The sequence below is a fragment of the Lissotriton vulgaris genome, chromosome 2_1 (genome assembly GCF_964263255.1).
Source record: "Lissotriton vulgaris chromosome 2_1, aLisVul1.2, whole genome shotgun sequence".
NCBI lineage: Eukaryota > Metazoa > Chordata > Amphibia > Caudata > Salamandridae > Lissotriton > Lissotriton vulgaris.
Window position 1 is genome coordinate 754062852 of NC_141687.1, and position 25238 is coordinate 754088089.

The window sequence follows — 25238 nt, forward strand, 5'->3', positions numbered from 1 at the left end:
TTGGTCAGAAAAGCTTCAACTTCTAGTCAGAAGCTTTCCGACCAAGGTCGGAGGCTTTCCGACAACACAGTCAGTTTTTGGTCTGAAAGCCAAATTACGACGTTGGAGGTCAGAGCGTGAACCGGCCGGTCATTCCGACTTGCCTCCGACCGGTTCTCAGAGTCTTGTGGCCGGTCGGAACCGCACCGTAATGCCCTGTGGACAGTGTTTCCACCATCAGGATTATGATGTTGGTTTCCCACAGCCTTTCTGTGCTGGCCTTTCTGATCAACATTGTAATATGCCCCTGTGTGAATGTTTAAGATAAACCAGCCGGAGCACGTGGCAGATATGCTTGTGTTGGCTTTACCAAATGTTTTAGAACTGTTCAAATGAAGGATGAAGTGCATCAATGTGTTTTTCCATTCAATGACACAGTCTTACACCTTTTTCATAAAGGTCTGGGTTGATTGGTCTCATTACTTGTTCCTGAAGGTCTACATATTGGAGATCATGCTGTCTCAGTCACTGTATAGGAATGACATAACAGGCAGCCTGAAATGAAAAATCAAAACACACAACCATAAATATGTTCCTTAGGGAGTAAAAATAAATATGTGTGTCCCTTTAATTAGAACCGAGGTGCCACAATCAAATGAAGTGTTGGTGCTGATTGCTATTTTCTAAGCTACCTTCTATACACTGTTTATCATAAAGACACTATTGTTGATAGACCTGGCCCTTTCTGCATGGTCACCGCAGATTTTTGCTTTCCTTTAACTTCCTTTTCTGAACTCATTCCTGTTGGCTTTTTATGACACTTTTTTCCTGCTAACTAGTGGTAAAGTGCTTGTGTTCTCCCTTAAAAACATGATAAGATTGACCTACACACCTAGTCTATGGTACTACATGTACCCAGGGCCTGTAATTAAATGCTACTAGTAGGAAGCAGCAATCTTTGTGCCACCCACTATAGTAGCCTTATAAACCATATCTCAGGTCTGCCACTTCAGCCTAAAGTGCATTTTTGAATTTGGCAAAATACATATTTTGCCAGGCCTAAATGATCCTTTTTAATGCACGTAAGCCACACCTAGGGTAGACCCTAAAGACCCAGGGCAGGGTGCCTGGTATTTAACAATTAGGAGATGTGTGCTTAGGTTTGACAAGTCCTAACAATACAAAATTCCTAAAGTCATTATTCATTGTTGCATGGCCTGTTTCTTTCATACTCTAACTCTGGATTACCTAATTACATTTAATATGTGCTAAATTCCGATTGGGAGCAGATAGAGATATATGCTGTCTACAATCAAATGAACTGTAACTTAACATCCTGTTTAATGGGAAAGTCATGTAGTGTAGTTCCTATATTCCCAATAGGCTCTGCGCATTGGAATAACATAAACGACAGTGTAGACGTAGGACTGAGGTCGACTAGGTAGAATATGTTAGACTTAATTATGTGTGCCAGCTATCTCAGAGGTCACTAGAAACTTTCACGAGTAAACACGAGTTCCCTTTCCTGGATAGACAAGAATGGATTAGTTTCTGACAACCGCATAAACATGACAACTTTGCTCCCCAGAATAAGGAGTATATCTCCAGAGTCGCGGAAACAATAGATAGATATTTTACTCAGTCAATCGTGCATGCTTAGTTTCACCAGAAGTGCAGAGAAATAGAGAGACAGGCGTTTTCAATAAAATTCGTTATTTATTGAGCAGTCTACTTTCTCTTGCAAGAGAAGTGAATTGCCACAAATGCAATACTTGCCATAAAGTAAAGTGCATACAGTAAAATGAGTATTACGAAATAATACTGTAAAAGCATTTATATGGTTTCTAAGCCATAAGATACTAAAAACGGATAAAATACATACAACGATAAAATAATGACTAAACGTACTCAACTGGTGTTTCTAAGATACGCCTACCCCGGTGTACCTAACCTAAGCCTAGTACAGGGAAGGAGTAGATGAGTTATAGTTTTTGCCAAGAATCTGAATCAAGAATTCTCTGTGGGTCTAATCAGCTCCGTACCTTGGTTATAGAATGAGGGAGGTCTTTTATCTCTTTCCCAGGACTCGATCTCCCAGCAACCCGCAAGGGTGACCGGAAAACACTGGAGCTGGATTTCTCGGCTGGAGAAAAGACAGCGCCTCTCTCAGTGCGTCAATGGGAGGGTCGGCTTCCTTCAGCACTCGCATCAGAAGGGCGTCGGGGGATAGTAGATAGCCGATCTGCTCCAAACCACAGTGTGTTGCTTAAGGCAGATGCGGGTATATTTATACCTGGAAGGTGCCGAGTTTGACGTAAGGTTGGACATAAGACGTCACTAAGAACTCGCAGTTCTTTCAGGACTCCGGGAGTTCTGGGACAAATCAATACAGAAGCAGGGGGAATTCCTTGGCTGCTGGAGGCTTGGTTTGTTTAAGAACATGTTGTGCTTTCTAGGAGTCTATGGGAGTAGCCTTGCCGTATTTGGACTGCATTGGCTATGTCTTAATATGGGTATGATTCTTATGCATGTAAAAGGGTATGACTTGATATAACCACATAAGGGCATGAAATCGGGAATATTACCTAGAGTCCTAGAATCATCTACAACAGTCAGATGTTAGAATACAATTTTGCAAATGCCACCTATTGAAAGTGCATAAAGAACAATTGAGGGGCAAAATGTTGAACAAGGTCAAATATCCGACCCCAGTACAGAGGTCTGCGCCTAATTCCATCATTTTTTTGCTCCCCATGCCATTCCAGTTTAAACCCAGTCATATGCAAGTAAGTCTTGACCCTGCTCCCCATGGGAACAGTCTAGGACGAACCGTCAGGGCAGGTCCTTCCTGGACCTGAAACAAGCATCCTGGGACTGGTTTTGGGTTTTCACCCCTCATCAGCCAGGCTACCTTGACTCCAGTGGCATGGAGAGCACAGGACCCACTGCTGGGCAAACCCGTTCCACTCGTGGTGACAAATGCAAAAAGAGCAACTCATGGACAGAATGTTGAACAATGTTAAACACCCACCCAAGAACAGAGATCTGGGCCTAAATCAAGGGTTTGTTTGCTTCCCATGCCATTCAAGTTTCAACCCAGCCATATGCAAATCGGTCTTGATTTGCATGGTGAGCAAAGGAATGGTGGTTTAAACCCAGATCTTTGGGACTGAGGGTGAATGTGTGCATTAGTCAACATTCCGTCCATCATTTGTTGCTTTTGTCGCCCAAAGTGGGTCCCACGCTCACTGCACCACTGGATTTAAGCTAGCCTGGCTGATGAGGAGTGATGCCCCGAAACAGGTCCCATGATTCTTGTTTATGGTTCAGGAAGGACCTGGCTTGGCAGTTTGGACTGGACTGCTTCCAAGAGGACCAGGGTCAAGACTGATTTGTATATGGCAGGGTCCAAACTGGGGTGATAAAACTCCCTGATATATCCTCATTCATGAGAGAGGGGTTAGATCTCACTCTTGACCCAAAATAGATAGCAATAGTTTCTCAAACTTTACTCGTATAATTCCTAAATGTGCCTTCTCTTAAATCGATCCCTTTACATTCTGAATTCTGTTTGTTCAAACCAATCTTCAAACAGCTTCTTCTCTTTTTTAGTGAGATTATCAGTCTATCTCTTTCCTTTGAAAAAGAAATACAATTTTATTGAATCTATTTATTTCTTTATTCATAGTGAGGAGAGGAAAGCACACAGGTTTATGACACAATTTAGAAGAGGTCTTTACTGATAATCTGCTTCATAAATTTGAAAAAGAAGCACCATACATCAGCTTTCCAGAGGCCTATGTCATTAACTGCCTTTTCCAATAGCAGGCAATTTCCAAGACGCCACTGATGACATTCTGACCTCTAGAGAAATGTTTAGAGTTCTACAATCGCTAAGCGAGCTGTCTGTATTTTTCCAAATCAGATATAAGATTAGAAACAGAAATCTACCATTTAAAATCACACAGTGATTCTTTCTTTGTAGGCCAATGAGTAATTGTCCACTCTAATCTGTTTTTACTTTTGACAAGAAGTGGGTTGGGAGAATATGTAACAATTTTTCTCTTTCAACATCAGCAAACAAGCTAATAGAGTGCCTTTTCCAATAGCACGTTTGGGTTAGAAATCTTGATGGGGATCCACTGCATAATCCCTTATTAAACTTGAAATTAGCTCAATCAAATTTCCAAGACACCACTGATGACATACTGACCTCTAGAGAAATTTTTAGAGTTCAACAATCGCTAAGCGTGCTGTCTGTATTTTTCCAAATCAGATATAAGATTAGAAACAGAAATCTACCATTTAAAATCACACAGTGATTCTTTCTTTGTAGGCCAAGGAGTCATTGTCCACTCTAATCTGTTTTTACTTTTGACAGGAAGTGGCTTGGGGGAATATGTAACAATTTTCTCTTTCAACATCAGCAAACAAGCTGATAGAGTAGTTAGAAACCTTACAATTTAAATCTCCAACTAAGATAACCAGGCGTTCACCCCTCTAACCGATAGCCTTGCCTCTAAAAGCGATAAGGTCAGGTAGCAATTTATTATGATGTGAATCTGGGGAAATATAAGCATTTTCAACTGAAATGGTATTCATCATGCTCTCATCCAAGATCGGGGTAATGTTTACAGCCTGTAAAAGAATGTAAGTATCGACAATACTATTGTAATTCCATTTCAAATTATTATTTAAGCGAATAGCTATCCCTCCCTTTGCATGCCCTTTTGTAGATAGGATGGCATTACAACTTACAAAAAATCATTCCAGAACAAGTTCAAGGAGGTTCCAGGATTACAGGATGCAGATTACATCAGCTTTCAGGCTATTTTAGAATTCCAGTTTCTCGGTTTTATTCAATGAACTTGCTGCATTCTGGAAAACACTGTTAGGCTATTAATAACTATAAGATTTACAGGCACCATTGAGTGTCCTGGCCAACCAATTGCATTTAGATCGATCATCCTCAATTATAGGAAGAGGAACCCTAGACCAAACTGTGCCACAATTAACCATATATCTCCCTACATTCACTACAGAGACCTGTAGAAGCTTTGGAATTTTTGCCAGATACCTCGTTCAAAGCCAAGGGATAGCACTCAGGAGAGAGCTATTCAAGTTTGTATAGTGTTGTTTATAGTTTTTATTTTCCCTGTATACTGGATTTACATCAATCTCTCAACATTGAACAAAGTCACTATTTTGCAGAACCAGATTTGCAGCTACTTTGGACTGAAACAGAACCCGTGCTTTACTCACCGAAGGAGAATACAATCAGGTGACAGGCCTGCAGGGACTAGAGGGAAGCATCTATCTCCAGGCACAATGATTTACCAAATTGTAACTCACAGGCGTTAGATGAAAACTTTGCCAGAGGACTGTGGTGAAGAACCTCTGCACCTAAACTGAAATAATTGCTTCCTTCCCTCTTATTGATTGCTGAGTGCATAACCTGATTTAAAGAGTCCTTCTTTCCCGTTAGTCCTACCAGAACTATCAAGATCATATATAAGGTTTCTTGAATGTAGTCTGCGTTATTTACAGTTTTTTCAAGTAGGCCTAGGATGGACCATAACATTATTTCCAAGCACTTAAAGAGATTCAGAACCTTGAACATATTGACCAGGGAGGTTGCAGGACAGAATCCCTAGTAACTCCAAATCAGGGGTGGCAGATATCTCTGAGGCTCCAGACGATAGTTCCGTTGGTGTACTGTTCTAAAGCTTCAATCCTTTTTTCTGTGGTTAGCCTGAAGGAGTTGCAGGGAGGTTTAGCTCGTTTTACGAGTAGTTTGTCAAATCAACATCAACATTAGATAAAGTAAAACCCTCCTTATGATGTTTGTAATCCTCCCCAGACACTAGATGTGTAGCATTCAAAACAATCGGAGGAAGGGGAGACAGAGAAGCAAACTTTGTGATGTCTCTGCAAACAGAGGACGCCCCAGACTTTGGATTAATGTCACCAAGCTCCACATTCTCTTTTTGAATAAAGGAACAAAAAGTGTTGGTTCAAACCCTTCAATAAATTTTAATGTGGAGCCTTATTGCCAAGGGGATTTAAGTTGTTTTCTTTACAAGCCCTTATGTGAATCAGTCTACTAGAGCGGAATGTCCGCACTGTCATGTCACTTCTTTATATACTCAAAGAAAAAATGGGTTTTTATAAAGGCTTATAGCTGCAAAGGATTAATCAACATTGGATAGCTAGCAAGATCTGACTAAGGAATATGATCACCTCAGCCCATCAAGCCCCACAAGCAGAACAAACCTAATAGGAAGTTCCCAATGTGAGCTACAATAGAAATTCAAACGGCTCCGGGTAAAAGAACTGAAATCTGTCTGCAAGGCTGGCCCCTGGTCAGGTCCACCACTACCAGCGGCTAGCAACAAGAGGAGAACAAACAAAGAACAGGCTGTAGGCTTGCCAGTCAGCAACTTAGGGGGGCTTAGCTTAATTTCACCCCCAGCCTTTTAAACCCAAGCTGCTTTTCCATGACAGCAACAACAGCAGGGACAGAATTGGAAGGGGCATCAACGGACCTGAGTGGTCACCAGTAATACTCACAAACAGGCCCTGCACTGGTATATGGGCTAATGCAATCTCAGAGCTCACCATTCACCAGTGTTGTGTTCTATTAGATATGGGCTGAGGCAAGCAATATGCGGGAAGACTCCTCAGTGTGACCAAGCCACACCAGCATAACACCAGACATCACCATTCACCATCCCTCAGCGTTGCATGACTTTCATCAAAAGATCTAAAAAAGCTGAGGATGGCCACTAGGATTCCCTCAGTGCAACTGGAATGGACAGATGTCTTATTATCTGGCAGAGGTTTCAGTCCATGATGTGAGGTAATCTGATTGTTACATCTACAATTGCCCCATTGATAACTATGTCAAATTTCGCGGATCTGGTTAATTATTTGGGTGTCCTCTCCTGTTCTGTCAATGCTTTATAAAGCTATGTGCTCAGTGGCAGAAGTTTACTCTTTTGTTTAACTTGCTTCTCTTACCAATAGAGAACAATTAACACATTACCTTCCAGACACGTCATAACATTTCATACACCACCCTTTGAATGACACTGGTCTGTCTTCCCTGTGGTGATCTTGGAATGAGATAGGGTTAGCCCCTACCTAAAAGTATTAACTTATTGATTAACCCTCCTGATCTGCCTGGTAGGGGGAGGTGTGAATGAGCAAGGGGGTTCCAGTTTCAGTGCATGTTTCATTTCATTGTTGCATTGTCCATGTATACTAAACTTCACCAGCCATGTAGCATCAGAACCTCTTTGTCCTTCACAGAAATCTATGGCTCTCTGCTCCTAAGCTGTGTTTGCCTTTTACATTCTGTGAGCCTTATATACAGAGCACTGTTTACTTTCCCTGCTCAAAGAGTAAGTACTGTAGCACACGATGAACTGCAACACCCCTGAAGAGAGGATGATGTTCAAATTCAGTAGTGTTCCTGAATTGTATATCCAAATAGAAAATATTAGAAAAAAAAGAGATGCGTTTGCTGTCTTTGGTCCCAACGGTATACGTCATTGCAATGTTTTACTCCTAAAAGAACCTTTTTAAAGACTGTGACTTTGATGGGATCAGTGCTCACTTAACAAAGTCAAACGCAACTACCACTGTTGACACTGGAATTATTTTCATGCTTGACGTCGAAAAGATTTCCCCGGGAGTATTTGTCCACACATTCACAAAGTGTGCATGTGTGGAAATTAATTGCAAAACTGATGAGAGATTTAGCAATGCGGTTTACAAACTTGTTCTGATAAATTAACCCAGTCTTCGACCTTAATTATATACATGGTTATGGAACTCCTTGGTGACATGCAATATCCGTAAACTGTACAGCAGGGTGTACTTTGTCCCTTATATCAAGGTACTATTATCAGGTAAAATGTAGTGTTATGGTTGTTGGTAAATTATATCTTTAGGAGTGGGATGTAATCAAATACCGACAATGGGCAATCACAAATATTTTCTCAAGATGTTATCAATTAAAGTAAATGTAACCAACCTGTTTCTCTTTTTTTCAATGTGTGGAAAATTATGTGGGTTATTACTAAGTTTATGCAAGTGGCACAAAGGTACATAAGACAGTGCAAAACAGCACAATGCACTGTGTCAACTTATTTACCATTCAATAATACTGCACGTCAAGTGCAAATTTACACTGCACAAACACTTGGACAAAGCTTAGTAAACAACTGCTTTTGTTTTACTTACATACCTCTAGAGGTGTGAGATTTATAAACGTACTTTCCTTTTGCATGTCTAGATTATCATGAGACATTCATGGTGTGACCACCCCCGCATCTATATGTTTTGTTGAAAATGCCAACAGGTCATTATAATTATGCACTCATTATGCTCATTGGCTTAATTGTGTGCCATTTGCTTATTCAAGAATTGAAATAACTTTATGGATTAGAACATTGACATGTTGAGAGCTCCACTGAAAACAGTGGAGTGGTACTGGACCAATAATGACTGGTTTCCATTTTAAATTTAGAACATTATATTTTCAGTGAGTGGAATTTTCTAACAGCATTATAGCCTTATATTGTTGTTGATGGAGCTATCCTTTGAATGATGCCATATTATACCTCGATACCAAAGCAGACCTCATCAATAAAACTGTGTTCTAGAATACTCATTGTTAGTAACTGTTGGTGTTAGGAAAAGAGAACTGTGTTTATAGTTACTAGATGGACCCTTTAAAAGTGACCCCACCCTCACCTTCGACTCAGGTATATAACTCAGATTCAAGCCGTTTTTACAATCAATATATCTCTGGGAAGCCTTTTATAATGGTATAATAAATATATCTTCAATATGTAGAGGCAGAAAATATTATATAAGGAAATATAATACCATGCGTATGAATTTGACGTTGTTCATTTTTTTGTTGTAGTTCATGCAAAGAAGGAATAATGAACTGTGAGATCAGTAATTTTGGTATGTATACAAATCAGTATACGGTATATTATGTAGTTCAAGACTGTGACTTTTTCTTTGTCTTCAATACGTTTTGCTAATGGCATGTAAAACATCATCTTAACCAGTTATGTGTTTTGCTTATTATTAGCGTTCAGTGCTCCTACCATTTATTTATATTTGGTTGCAACATGCATCAGCTTCACATACTTTGCCACCTCAGGCTGGTAATAAACATAATTCTGTAATATTTATAAATTGTTCACTTCCAGTGGCATTAGAAATAACAATATTACTATCCCAGGTCAATGGGGGTTATTCCAATTGCCCCAAATCTATGATAAATAATAAAAACATAAAGCTTTGCCAGTTTTTGTATTATATAATTTGAACCCTTCCATTAACAAAGGTGGTTGAATCAATGAGTTTGGTTGAGAAGTTGGCCCTACATTAGGAGGCTTTCTGTACGCATTACATTTTTAACACATTTGTTAGGCTGTGTGTTTTTTAGCATTGGGTCAATGGAAGGTACAACAAAGCTGTGTCTAGGTGTGGTGGTCTGTGCATTGCTTTACCTTCCTCCTGTACCAAAACAATTATTTCTTTATATATCCCAAGAAAATCTGTGAATCTTTGGTAATGGTGGACTAATGGTATCCATAGAACATTAGACTGACGAGTTTAGGATTGCATTCTTGAGAAGTATAACCAGTTATTAATGAACTGAACTATTTTAGAAAATGCATGATAGCTAAGTTGTTAGGATATTTATGTAAGGCATAGTTTGTCCTCAATCATACAAAACTCATATTGTGAGATCCACTGACTTAGGCAAATCATTTTTGACAAAACAATCCTAACATTATGATTATTGTTCTTCTTCTTCTCCTCTTCCTTTTCTTCTTGTTCCTCCTCTTCTTTTTTTTCTTGTTCCTCCCCTTCTTTTTCTTCTTATTAGTAGCATCATTATTATTCTAAGAATGAACCTATGGATAAGCTCTAACTGCTCTTTTAAAAACATTGTAAATATGGAGATGGAATATAGCTTCATTAGCAGATCATCCCACGGCTATTTCATTGGACCAACAATCTTGGATAGGGCATTCCATTTTCTAACACAAGGCCTGATTACCAGTTCGGGGGTCCTACCTCTGCCGTAGCGTTGGCCTCCGATTCACCACCACCGAATAGGTGGTCCGCCCACCATATTACGATGTTGTTTGATTGCTGTTCGAAAGACTGCAGGAGTTCAGGCGACAGCCATTTCCAACCGCCTAGATGTTGGTTAGGGGAAAGTAGCTGTCATAGGGAGGTACAGAGAAGTTTCACCGACATACACATTACGAGTTGGCTTTACGATGAGCCAACCATGGGTGTGGGGCCGCCTGCTTCGAGTCGGTGGAATTGAAAGATTTGTGGTGCATACTCACCCATTTTCTTTTCTTCCCTTCGGTCTTCTATGTGGAACCCTTTCTCCAGACCCCCCTTCACAATAGCATTTTGAATCTGAAGAAAATGACCCTGTTGGTGCCGAAATCCACTTAAGTCCTTTTTGCAGTAATTACCCTTTGACTGCCCTGGGGACATATGGTCCATACTCCAACCATGGGTAAGTACTCATAATAGGTCCAGACTCCAACAATGGGTAAGTACACATAATTGGTATTTTTCCACATCTAAGGCACATGTGTATACTGCAGTCAAAATATACACACCTGCATTGACATATCTGAAAAAATATACAGAGCCATCAGAAAGGCTGCTGTGGAGCCAGCGGTCACATCATAATTTGGCGGACGAGAGACCATTGCTGCAGCGGTCTTCTAGGTCTGCTGCGGTAGTGGTACGGCGGTAAGACCACCTATCTCATTATCAGGTCAATAATGACCTCATGGTTGCTGTTTGTGGAAAGAAGGGGAGCTGGCGTTTCACTTCTACAATCCTTATAAGCCCATAGCAGGGACAAAGGATTTAATAATATTAGGAAATCTGCCTTTTCTTCTCGGTCACCCCATATTTTTTGCCTTTTTCTGGACCTTATTTTTATTCAACTATGTGCACTGTTATCCTTACTAAACAGGAATAAAAGGCCAGTGCTTCTCTTCAAACAAGGTTAACTAGATTTATTCCAAAATGGCACACTTTATCTTGCTTATAACGTCTGAGCATATGTGAAGAAAATGAACCCAGAGCCTGGAAGTCAAATGTTACCTGTGGGCTGCACCACTTTTTGTGCCATCCACAGAACCTACAAATTATTGCTCCAGGCCTGCCTTTGTACCCTGACTACTGCAGTGTAAAATCTCTAGTGTAACCTGTTAAAACAACCCTTGTTGGCAGATAAAGGCACCCCTTTTCTTTTATTTTAATAAGTCACCCCTTGTGGACTTTGTAGTCCACCAGCTAAAATACCTAGTATTTTAAAATGGGATATGTAGAAAAATAAGGTGCTCATGTCCCTACAGTGACAGGGCACCCAAAATCTATTTTCACTGTGGCAGTTTAGTTAAAATATTAGCATTGCAATCTCAGGTTTGTGACCAGCTAGAAAAATATTTAAATCACTGTTTTAATAGCTATAAAATCCAATTCAAATGTGAAGTCAGATTTTTTACAAGAATTAAGAAAACATTAATTTTTGAGTTACCTTTACCCTACCTGAAGTTCCTGGGGGTAATTTGCGTTCCCCCTACAGCTGCCCAGCCTGTGCATATCTTTTAATGAGGCATGAAATTGCTTCTAGGATCCGCACAAACAACCAAATTAATTGACAGATTGAACTGAATGGGTAGATATAACTCCTCTGGGCTCAGCTGGACGTTCATCACTGAACTCAGCTGTTCAGTCAGAGTAGGGGCTGCCTGTCTTCCTGATGGCAGCATGGTTTCAGATCTTGCCCCAAAACCTGTTTGAGGCACATCTAAAAATGTTGTAACCTTGAAAGGTTCAGCATACAATTCTGGTTGCTGAAGTACCCTACTTTTGTGCTTCCAGGCTTCAGTGTCCTGGTTTGTTGTGTGTCGAGGGCCTGTTTTAAACTGGATTTTAGTATTAGATGTGGGAGGACACCAGTGATTTCCATAGTACCCTACCTTACACACTCTATGCTGTCAAAGCCCAGGTATAGTGTGACTGAAAACTTTCTGGGCATTGCCCTGGCACATGGCATTTTGGCCCTTTTTGCTGTAAGGCAAACAGGAACTACTGAAAAAGATGGCAGTGCTGCCCCTTGTAACTTTTACCTCATTGGTTAGGGATTGCCTGCAAATCACCCCACCCATGTTCTAGTGCCAACCAAAGATGTGGCAATCCATAGTACCTCGTACAAATACTCTATTGACATGTAGAACAAAAAATAACTGTACCTGTTGTTTGAGACCTCTATCTGAACTTAAGGGCTCGACTTGCCCACTTGTATCCAAGACAAAAAATAGGACTCCAAGGGTCTGTTGGCTGACCTCCTTTGTGGGTACAAGGATTCAACAAGCTGCAAGAGGCCTTTTTCCTAAAGTGCCCAGTTGACAAGCTTAGAATTAAGTAATTTTGAGCAGCTTAGTTGAGTAGGTGAGCATCCTTAAATTTGTGATACACCAACCCAACAAAGTTGTGGGTCACGTGCCTCATTTGGAGGTGGGGGGAAAACACACAGTCTCAACAGGCTCTGATGGTAGTATCTTTAGGCTTGGTGGCAAACCACCAACACCTGTTTAGAGCGTGGTGACCATTACTAGATTCCATGGCCTAATACCACCATGCAAGGTGTGGTGGTTCCTGGCAATGGCAGGTAGAGGATGGGTAGGAATTTAATTTCGAGGGAGATAAGAATCGGGGTGTCCAGCGAGCACTATAACTCTTTTGTGTGCTATTTAAAAGTGGCTGTCTGAGTGAAAAACTGCACTCTCACAATAGTTTTCATTTTGAGATTCCCTTTCTGACAATCTGAATATCATTTATTGTATAGTCCTTCCGAACAAAAGTGCAGAATGTCTAGTTTTGGCAAGTAGCACAGTGAATATTGCTTAAACAGTGCAACTAGTAGAAATCCAGAACATTTCTTGTGACCACTGCCTGCCCTTAAAAAATATTTTGAGAGCCACTCACAAAGGGGAATGGGTCCACAGGGGACAGCTTCCCATTTGCGAGTGGTTCTGTGAAGGGTGGTAAACTGCAACTGTTTTGGGACAGCAATTGCGGTCCCAAAACAGTCATACATAGCTTAAGGAATCGCTATTAGGAAGGAACACCCTGAGAACACCCCTTCCTAATAGTGAGTCGCTAATCCTATTTTGCGAGTCGCAAATTGATTTGCAACTCACAAAATAGGATTAGTACATGGGCCAACATGTTTTTTGCTGGCACAAACAGGTCCAAAACCCATTTGCGGCCTCAGAAAACCTCAGTACAGCTGGCCCTTGATCCTTAGCATTTGCATTACTCTTCCTTTATCCTGCCAGTAACTTCCTCTCACAATTTAACTCATATTTTCTTTAATTGTTTAACAATTCGACATTCACTGCCAGGCCCGGAAAGGCACACATTTTGGTAACAAACCAAAACGCAGCATAACAACCTTACAATATTTTGCTTTTTCTTTCAGTTTATGACTGTCCAGTTGGTCAGATCTACATCAACTGCAGTGATCCTGGGGTTAACATAGAGCTGAGCCGGGAAAGAACCTGTGAAAATCACCTTTTAAATTTAACTTTATCAGCACATGCCCCTTGTGTATCCGGTTGTGTCTGTCCTCCTGGGTAAGAAAAACAAGTTTGCTAGTTTTTGTGTACCTTGCATGAAACACTAATTCAACTTTAAGGCTTTCACCGATATTACCTATAAAAAAAAAAATGTTAGCCTTTTTTTGTATTTTTAGATATTTAAGTCTACGCCATCACTACAATTTGATGCGTATTTTTAACAATGTTAATTTTGAGTATTCCGCTGCAATAGCTAAACTAAATATGTTTAAAATCTTTGAACATACATGAAAAAGTATATCTCAGTATGAAAAGGGAAAAGTCACTATAATTGTACATTAAGGCATGATGTCAAAAAGAAAAGATTACTTGATGTTTATAGATAAATCACCACACATGTTAACAATTCTAATTGCAATATATGCTCACTGATATAAACAACGCAGAACCCCTCCTAGTCCCTCCTAACTACAACATCGCAAGGCTAGACAGACAATCTGACAAGAAAGGAGGAGGCATTGCCTGCATATTCCGCTCTAACCTTCTGGTCACAGAGCTTCTGGCAGACACCACTGAATCCTGCGTATACCTTGCTCTCGCTATTCACAACAACTCCACCCTATTGTGAAACCTGCACATCTTTTACCACCCCCAGGCATGAATGACTCCTTCTCAGACCACCTCATGGAAATCATCACAGCTAACAGTCCCAATATTGCCAATGATATTTTCCTTGGTATCTTTAACTTGCGCTGGAATGATCCAAAGGATTCATATGTCAATGTCATCAAGGATCTCTTGGCCGATCAAGCCCTGACCCAAGCCTGCTCACTACCAACTCATTCAAAAGGGGCCATCCTTGACTGGATTATCTCCAAATAATTAACAGTCAAGCTCATCTCTATAGACCCATGGGACTGGTCTGAACACCACGCCATCACCTTTCTCCTACCTGGCACCCGCAAGACAAGGGCATCGCAACAAGTGATTCCTAAACTCTGGATCAGCGACACTAAGAACCTGGACCACAGAGAACTCAAGGCTCGCTGCAAATCCAACCCCCCCCCCTCGCATATCACAACAGTCAGCGGCCTCAATGATCACTATTCTGCGTCCATCTCAAACATCCCGGATGATCTAGCCCCACTTATGTTGAAAATAATCCAAATTAAAGACAGAAGCTCCTGGTTCACGGGATCCCATAACAACGAGAGTAGAGTCCTCCGACAAGCTGAAAGATACTGGAGGCAGCACCCCTCTGCCGCTCATCTAAAACTCCTCCGCCAGGCCAGAAATACCTACAACAGGAACAAACTCAAGTCCAGAAAAGACTTCTTCAGAACTGCACTAGAGAAGGCCAAGAACAGACCCCACAAGCTCTTTCAACTGGTCAAACACCAATCCAACAAATTGGCCAAAACTTCAAAAGAAACCCCCAAGTCTCCTATATCCTCAGAGGAATTTTCCTCCTTCTTCGCTGCCAAAATCTCAGCCCTCGGAATTGAACTCAACTCCACCACATACCCCAAACACTTCTCGACCCGCCTCCTCCAGCCACGTCGCCCCCACAGGCTTCACCCAAAAACCATGCTCACTTCAAACTCTATGACTCAGTGTCCAAAATCCTATCTTCCCTAAACCCTAATAACCATTTTAATGGACGCTTCCTTCCAAATGCCTAGCTGCCGTCGCTCAAGCCATATTCCTAACTACAATAATTAATGCCTCTATCAGGCAAGGAACGATGCCCGACTCTCTAAAAGCCGGCCAAGTCCTCCCCATTCTGAAAAAGCTGCCACTGAATCCAGCCTCCACTGACAACTTCAGACCCATCTCCAACATCCCCCTCTTAGCCAAAGTGATGGAGAAATGTGTGCAGCAGCAGCTAAGTCAACACATCAACAACTTCCACCTTATCCATGACTTCCAATCTGGATTAGGACCAGGGCACAGCTCCAAAACCACTATGCTCCACATCATTGATGATGCTCTCCAAGCCCTTGACAAAGGCAAAACCTGTCTCCTAATCCTCCTGGACCTACCCTCGGCCTTTGACACGGTCAACTACGAAAAACTACTCGAACGCCTCAAATTCAGGATGGATTTGGAAGGCACTGCTCTAGAGTGGTTCAGGTCCTTCCTCCAAAACCGGTCCCAAAGATTCTTTGTCAACAGCAATCTATCGACACCATCCCCGGTCATGGTTGGAGTCCCTCAAGTATCAACACTTTCCCCACCCTCTTCAATCTAATACCTGGAACCGCTTACCGAAGTACAACGCACTGCTAATATCTCCTATCACATGTATGCTGATGATAAGCAGATCTACATCAAAACCTCATCTCTCGAAGATATCCTCTCCCTGAACGAAGCCCTGAAACTCACTGTCCAATAGCTCGCATCCAATCAACTCAAACTCAACGCAAAGAGAACTGAATTTCTCCTTATCACCCCGCCTGACACCAACCATGAGATTCAATCATGGATTAAGGCTATCACAGCCTTAAACTGCCTACCAACCATCGTGGATTCAGCCAAATCCCTGGGAATCACCTTCAACAGCAATCTGAACATGCGGGACCACATCAATTCAATGGCCAAATCAGCCAGATTCCACCTGAGCTATCTTAGGAAATCGAAACCCTTCCTCGATGCTCTCGACCTAAAAATGGCAGTCCAAGCACTTGTCATCTCTAGACTGGAATATGGCTGTTCTACCCGCCCAGGTCTACCCAAGATCTCCCTGCCACCTCTAAAAGCCTGCCTCAATGCGGCCACCAGACTACTCACCAGCATGAGTAAATACAACCATATTTTCCCGCACTTGAAAGCTCTCAACAGGCTTCGCCTGGAGGCAAAGATACAGCTCAAAATAGCATGCATCATGCAGAAGGCCTTATATTCTAACTCCCCTGCATATTTGTGGCAGAAACTCGCGATTTCTGGAGGAATCAGAAACTCCCGATCTGCCAGAGACCTCCTGCTCCAACCTGTACGCTTTTGGAAAAAAATACCTACAACCGGACTTTCTCCGGGGCTGCTCCAAGAATATGGAACTCTCTCCCACCTGACATCAGAAGAATACCCTCTCTGACTCACTTCAAAAAGGATGCCAAAACATTCCTCATGGGTAAATTTCTCGTTTAAACTTTGCCTCCACCACCACCACGGCCCTGACCTATAGCCATCTATTGCCTCCCTTCAGATTATCTTGCTCACCTAATCAGAAACCTGTTGCGTAAATTGGTTAACGTAATCTGTAAATATGTTATCTTAGTCTTGAGTATTTGGATATTTAATCTGTAAATACGTGCCCTATCTCCCTCATGTACCCTGCACCCTGCCTTCCCTCATTTGATCTGTAACTGTATGATGCTATGCCTACTCTGTACATGACTATATTTTCCTGTAAAGCGCTCTGATACCCTAACGGGTCAAGTTCGAGCTCCATAAAACACATAAATAAATAAATAAAAATAGAGCCAAGGAAATCTCATGATTACATAGCCCCGAAGCTCAAGTGGTGAAATTTAAAATTAATGGTACGTAACATCACAATAAACAATTTCTGCCAAACTATACTTAAGCTAGAAGGTTGATGATAACTAAAATATCTGCGAAGTTACAAGAGTCTTGTAAATACTCAATAAACAATTCAAAAATATTTATAGATGGTCCCATTTTTTAGAAATAGTGATGGCATCCTTTATTAGATTTAAAAGAAGGACTCGAGTAAACACCAAGCTTACAATTAAGGGAGTAGTTAAGAGTCTGGTGTAGCAGGTGAGCATCCATAAATTTGTGATGCACCAACCCAACAGAGTCCCAGTCATCTGCCTCATTTGGAGGTGGGGGGAAAATACACGGTTTTCACTGGTCACATCCTTAACTGACTCTGATGGCAGCATCTTTTGACATGATGGCCAAACCACCAACAGTCACCTCTTTAGAGCATGGTGACGATGCCTTGATTTCACTGCCTAAGATCACCATGCATTGCATTTAAGGTAAGTGTTGGATAGTATAGGGGTAATAATTACTATTCTAACTCCAGTGAGTGCAAAATAGGGTAAGTGTTGGATAGTGTAAGGGTACTATGCTTTGTAATGGTATGCGTTGTAATGACTTGCAATGTAATGCCTGCATTGTGGTGACATGCATTCTAATGACATGCGTTGTAGTGACATGCAATGTAATGGCTGCGTTGTAATGACATGCGATGTAAAGGATGTTGCGATGTAATGACTGCTATGTAAAGTTAGTGCGATCTAATTACTGCGTTGTAAAGGTTGTTTCCCGGACTGGTCACCTTTCTGTTTTTAATTGATATATTTGAGTGTTACATTTTTACCACTGTAATGCAACCAAAGACCATAAAGTGTTACCATGTTTAAGAATGATGAAATAATGTAGTAATACTATTACAAAATGTGCTGAATTATGCAGCAGAATTTGCCTTTCTGGTCACATCATGTGATCCACCCTGCCACATAATTTGGCCCTCTCCTGTCGCAGAATTCCAATGGCCCTGATTATAGGTTTAGCAACAGAGAATAACATGAAATCACATTATGCAAATCTTGTCTGGAACTCTGACAAAATGAACAACCAAAAGGTTTAGCCTCATTATTACATTTCAATCAAATATTGTCATCACGTACTAAACCCCCATTTTAAATTATAGAAAATTCCCTAACTTCTGGATCATGTTTTTAGTATATAGAATTATAGGCAGCCCGGACAGACAAAACAATAGATATACTCCATTTAGTGAAAAGCCTCTTCTTAGTGAAAAGCCTCCACTTAGCAGTAAGCACTATTGAATATTGATACAATCTGTGCATCCTTTATGTGCAGCATATGCTATAGCCTGCTTTGTCATTTTCAAAACAAGGAGTGCTTGGAAGTAAGCATATGAACAAGCTTGTTCAAAACTTTGTGTCTCAATCATCTGTACTTTGTGCAGCATGAGCGGTCCATTCACCAGCAAATGTCACATTGTTGAAATGCCCAGTGCTTAAGATGTAGATGTATTCTCCCTTTTTTTTAGACGTATTTCAGTATAATATACATTATGGATCAGAATGGATTTTAATGCAGATATTTTATTTCTATTTTGATGCTTTTACCGAATTTTATTTGTCTGTCTTTGAAATTTGTATTCTCTTGCCTAATTTTAGTATTATCTTTGCTATATTATTTGTTTGAAATTGGGTTTCTGGCTCGCAGAGGTATGCACCCTGTCAAAGCAGGTAACACAATCCTTGTCAGGGTAAGTCAGAAACACACTTTAAATTAAATGGTGCTCACCCTCTGGTAGTTTGGCACATTGCAGTCAATTGTAAAGTAATACATTAAGCAGTGACATACCACAAAAATACTTCACACAAGTTTAGAACAATAGAGGATAATTTTATAAATAAAACAAGATGAAAACGATAAACATCCAATCAGCAGAAGTCGAGACAGGAATTTTTTAAAGATTAAATGAAAAAATAGCACTTAGAAGCAGTAGAGTTTAAACAGTTAACTGGTTTTGCTGAACTTGGACAAAGTCAAGAGATCAGGCCAACCCCCATCCTGGTCCCAAGTAACAAGATGCATTGGTGATCCCCATGCAGCAGGGGTGATGCGCTGGATTTCTCCGCGCTATGGCGGTGATGCTTTGGGTCTGTGAGTGATGCAGTGGTTACAAGGTGAAGCAGTTCCGAATGCGATGCACTGGGTTTCTTCACGTTGTAGAGGCAATGAGTTGATCTTTTGCATGCAGTGGCGGGGATGTCGCGGTTTTGGAGGTGATGTGGTGGTTCCAAGGGTGATGCATTGATTCTGATCGGCTCAATGAGGTCGATGTATGGATTCTGTGAGATAAAGAAATGTAAGCTCACTTCCAAGAGCCCAGGACTGGATTGGCACCGTTTAACAGAGCAGGACTCACAGCAGGCAGTGTCCAACTGCTGTTTTCAAGTTGAAGAGAGAAAACCTTGATATCCATGGGACTTCAAAAACAGAAGGTAAGCCAACAAACCCTTGGAGATCCTTTGGTATGGGATGTAGAGATGCAGGTCCAGTCCTTCTCACATCCAGGCAAGAAGAAGTAGGCAAACACACCAAAGCAGTTCAGCAGATTGGCAGTCCTTCCAGCACCACTGCAGTGATGCAATGATAAAATGTATTCCGTTTTAGAAGTGATTCGATTTGGTGGTGTCAGAGGTCTAGCACTTTTACCCAGTTGGACCTTTGAAGTGGGGGAGACTTCAAAGAGAAGTTTTGAAGTGCAATAGTCCCTCTCTTTCCTACTATGGCTCCAGACTTACTACAGGGGGTTTGCAACCCTTTATGTAGGGACAGGACACATCCCTTTTAGGTGTAAGTGTCAGCTCCTCCCTCCCATCCTGCTCAGGGTGTCCCATCAGCATGCAGTTCGGCCACTCTATCACACCTACTATTCATTTGTGTGTGGCTGTCTAGAGGGAATGCAGGAAGCCAGCTGTCACCCACCTCAAAAGTGTATTCCAGAGACAGGTAAAAGGCACCAAATGGTTACAGTAAGACAATAGAAAACTTTCTAATAGTGGCATGTAGCCAACAAAACTGAATTCAGCAAAAAGGGGAGGAGGAAGGCAAAACCGCTGGGGGTGACCCTGCAGAAACGGCTATTTCCAACATTATGGCTACATGCTGAAACATTAACAAATTCCTAGATTCTAAATTCTTCCTGTTATAGATATATTCAGCACTTGTAATGCAAAATGCAAGTTGAAAGTTATTCTCATAGTTCCTTTCTTTTGTTATCGATTTTGATTAAGATTTCTTTGTAGATTTACTTGTTTAATCCATCACCTCATTCTTTATCAACCCTTGCATTTACAGTGCCAATGTTAAATGTTTGGACAAAGTAAACTTTGGATTAATATCTTCATACAACTGTTTCCAAATTGGTCCTTTTAATATATTGTAAAGTATGTTCTAACATAGTGGTCACACAGCCTGCTATGACTTTTGAAAAGAGCATCTGATTTTGCGAACCGGTCTATGTACTGTTGAGTCAGTTTGTGAAATCTACAGTCACAATGCGTCACAGTCTAATGAATATTAATTAGGCTGGTCACAATCTGGGACTCTTTGTGATTGGCTACAAGCACATGGCGGCTTGAAAAGACCAAATATAACAACAGGGGAGAGGAGAGAAAAGTGTATCCGTTCTCCCTCTACAGAATTAATTAAACATAAAGAATCCACATCAAGATTTTCTAAGAGTGGTCCCTACGATGGTGGGGAGCACACTGTGTTCTTTAAATACCCCTCACACACCAAAAGGACCCTTGGTGTCATGCTTCATCATTGGGGTCTTCGCACCCCTCTACGGGATGCGGCGTGGTACTAACTAGCGACTACACGGGAGCACTTTTTTAGATTGGCTATGTGTGGTGCGTGTGAGATTTCAGTGTATTAAAGTCAGTGGTGGGTTCTGAAAAGTGACAAAGTGAGGTTAAAAAGTACCTGGGATGTGAGGTCTACAGAAAACTTTAATGGGCCCCCATGCTGGTACCGTTAAAAAGAGTGAGTGTGAGGTATTTTGTATGTTAACACCTCATGTGTGCGTCGTCGACATGTTTCAAAACTAGGCTTCTTCTTCAGGACGGGGTGCACAGATCCCCACCTTACTCACGTCCCTCGGAAGTTCCGGTTAAATTACAGAAAAGTGATATTTTCAAAAAAGGCTAGTATGTGCCTACTTGTATATTTCAAATTTCTACAATGAGAACTTGTTGCCAAAGTGCTGGTTGGCACCATGAGCCTCCAAAACGGAGGGGTTGAAGTGCTTTTTGCACCTACTACAGGACAATTGCTGTGCCTTACTTCCCCCGACCGCGGCTCCGCTGGTTCTCATTGTAGAAACTTTGAAATACTACTTTGTGGGGAACAGCGTTTACAACGCAACTTTTACCACGCACTACCTTTACCACGCAACTTTTACAACGCAAGTCGTTACAACGACTTGCGCTGGGGGGCGCTGTAGGATAGGGAATGGCTTAATTTACTATCCAAAACCTTCCCTACTATCCACGGGGACTGGAGTTGGAATAGTAAATTAAACTATTCACTATCCACCGCCCCACAACGCAAGTCGTTGTAACGACTTGCGTTGTAAAAGTTGCGTGGGAAAGGCATGCGTTGTAAAAGCATGCGTAGTAACGACATACATCCCTACATTGTACCTCTAAGTTCACTTTCATTCGCTGCTTGATACCCACTTCTACAGCAGCTTTAGGGTGTGGCCTATAAATGTGTTCTAACACTGTCTGAACACTGTTCACTCTTGTCAGTCTCTTCACTGCAGTATGCAGGTACATGACTTGGTTTATATCCCACATGTCCACTTCAACACCAGCTTTTAATGTGCCTTATTAAGTGAGTGCTCATTGTGGGTGCAGTGATTTTCACGAACAATAGCAAAGTTCGCTGCACTAATTTGCAACTTTAGGCCACTTTCATGTTCCATTCTATCCCCACATCTATAGAAGCTTATCTTGTAACATAATAAATGTACTCCAACAGTGCAGTCTTTCTTTCATGCTAAAAACAGGCTCCATGCTTATTTTATGATTCACTATTATACTATGAAACATGATACCTGAAAAACCTTTGGTCATTACCAGTAGGCTGTACTGGATAAAAAGTTAGCCTCCCGTGGTGATAAATCTTTTGGAATGCTGGAGCAGATTTCAGCTGCTTGACCTCTAACATTTACTGTGACACTGGTTTTATAAATGACAGTTACCACAATTGAACTTAACTGTGATAATACTAAGTGTCTCATTTAGATTATGACAGGCGGCCTTCCATCTGTCAGGGTGGTGAAACAAACTACCTTTGCCACCCTGGCTAGCCCACTATACTAAGATATCTCTACTAGCCCTGTAGTAATCGCTACATGAAATACCACCTCCAAGTGCATCAAGCTTCATTTGAGGCAACCAAGTTTCTAATCATTTTACTTACTCAACTGAACCACAACCTGGAGGTCTACCATAGCCTTAGAGCCTGACATAGAGGGGGCTACCGGCCATTAAAAACCTGCCTCAGCACTAAAGGCCTGAACAGAAGGCGAAGGCCTTTAACATGGGAGCAGGCCTTTAATGATCAGTAGAGCCCACTAGAAGGACTCAAAGGCTACTAGAACATTCTGCCCCTAAAGGACAGAATGTTCTAAATTGTAAAACAAAGGCCTGTGAACACACATTGGAATGTTGGAGCTTCGGGCTTCTGCAGAAACCCAGAGCACTCCATTGTTTTCAATGGAGGTCCCGACATTCCAATGTTCAAATATAGCCTTAGGGCCCGTCGTAGGGACTCTAATGGCCAGAAAGGGCCTTTAAGAAGAGAGCAGGCTTTTAATGGCTGGTAAAGCCCACTACGTTAGGCTATGAGGCTATAAGAACCTTCCGCACCTAGAGGACAGAATGTTCTAATTAGTAAAAACAAACACCTTTCGGAGCCCGTGGGGGTTTAAATCCTCCGCAGGCTCTGAGAGGCCTTTGTTCAAAGCAAGAGCTGTGAACGAAGTCAAATTTTAAAATGTTGGATCTCCGGGCTTCTACCAGCCATTAGAAGTCCGGAGCACTCCATGGTTTTCGATATAGCTCCAAACATTCCAATGTTCAAGGACCAGAAAAAGGCCACAATTCTTCCTGTGTGGAAAGTGTGTTGGGAATTGAACAATTGTTCATTTAGTCTCTTGAGGTAGCAATGAGGTGACAGATGTTTATTTTTCTGGGGAAATATGTGATCTTCAGGCCAAATGTAATTTTTTAATTTCACAAGCGTAATCTTGCATACGTCTTCATTCCAGGGTTACCAGTAGCCTGCTTTTTTCCAGTTTTTCTTTACTCAATGCTGGCTGCATAGCTTTCTCTCCCAGGTGAGTTGTTGATACCACTGATGCTGCCTTTTGACACTCACTCCCCAAGCAAACCTGAGGTGCACTGCTGTGTAGGTGTATGTGAACACTTTTGGACTTCGTTGGGCTGTTTGGATGTTCACCTGATGTTGAGGGTGCTGCTGTGTGAGCTATGCCATGTTGCGCTGTATTCTTGCTCTTTCACAGCTTGTGATTGCAGAACCTCTTTAGCCACCTACGAGCCAGGCCTACCGTGCGAGGTGTATCTATTCAGGGACCCCAAGGCAACCTCATAAGTAGTGGGAAAGACCCATATGGTAGGAGACATGCGGAGGAAGCTATTGCTGTTGTTGTGGAGGGAAGGAAGCTGCTGGTGTGACTTGCAGTTTCCAATGTTGCTTTTTCTCTTGATATTTTGATCTTCAGGTATGGAAGTAAACAGCTAGCCGAGAGGAATAGGTACAGAGGTGGTTTGTGATGGCCTGGCCTGTGTGAGTCATGTTTACCAAACTCCCTCATGTCATAGATGACATTTTACCATGTAACTAAGAGCCAGAAGTCCAAACATTAGGAATATAAATTTCCTAATTGTGATTCTCTCCAAATCGTAATTAGGAAACAGGTATTCCTAATGTATGAAACTAATTGAGTTTATTTATTCCTTGTGAGTTGCAAATCGACTTACCTCATGAATAATAATGAAATAGGTCACAATTTGCAGCCCATTAGGAATCACAGACATCACAGGAATGGTGGCCTGCTTAGTTTAGCAGATCACAATGTCTGTGTTTGCTTTTTCATAAAGCAATCTATTGGTTTTAAATGCAGCCCATTTTCCCAAAACAGGCGGCATTTAAAAAGAAAAAAATGAAATCTTGCATTTTCATTTTTAAAGAGTAGCCGGTGATCGCTGAGACCACTGCCAGCTCTTACATACATATATTTATTTACATTCCCCTTTGCGAATGAGTTGCCACCAGTTTTAAACTAATTCTAAATTATTACTGTTTTGCAACTGGAATTCTGTGGCAAAACAGTAATACATGTCCTACAGATTCAGTATTTGGAAGAGACACCCTAAACATGCTCCTTCCAAATATCGAAATTACAAAACTGCAATTCGGTAACATTTTACATTTTGTACATTCGAAAAAGCATTTTTCCGGTTGAAAATGTCCCAGATTCTCTAAACCGAACCCTTTGCGACTGGAAAAATGCTTTGTACATCTGGCCCTAAATCAGTGGCGTAACGAACCTTGAGGGGGCCACCCTGCAGGGTACGTGAAGGGGCCCCCTCCAGACTCAATCTAGAACTCCCCAGTAGAAGTGCGGTGCTGATGGGGCCCCCTGGAGGGTGAGGCCCCCCGCACCGCGGGGGCTGCAGGGGCCTGTGTTATGCCCCTGCCCTAAATTACTAAAAGGATTGATTTGGGCTACTGGGTATTGGATCTGTAACTCCCTTAAAGTGTGCAACAGTTTAAGCCAATTGAACTGAAGGAGCTGATGCCCCATTACCAAACTCACTTACACTCCTAGGACTATCAAAAATATGTACTGTTCTGATCTTGCTGCGGTCATTTTAAGCTTATTAAAGTGTATTTCAACTTCAGCCCAGAGGTGTGAAAAGGAAATATGGATTTGGTGGAGACACCTTCATTACTATTACAGTGACTGGATGAATGCTGTCTGTTTCTGCTTTTCTT

General features: G+C 41.5%; 1 protein-coding gene across 1 annotated transcript in view; it reads left to right on the top strand.

The window, feature by feature from the left end:
- OTOG (otogelin) overlaps positions 1-25238 on the top strand; it is a 1187449-nt gene that overhangs the window by 522971 nt on the left and 639240 nt on the right. The window contains exons 20-21 of the mRNA XM_086954148.1: positions 8915-8958; positions 13535-13688. Of these exons, the coding sequence (XP_086810274.1) occupies positions 8915-8958; positions 13535-13688 (198 nt within the window). The remainder of the gene's footprint in view (positions 1-8914; positions 8959-13534; positions 13689-25238) is intronic.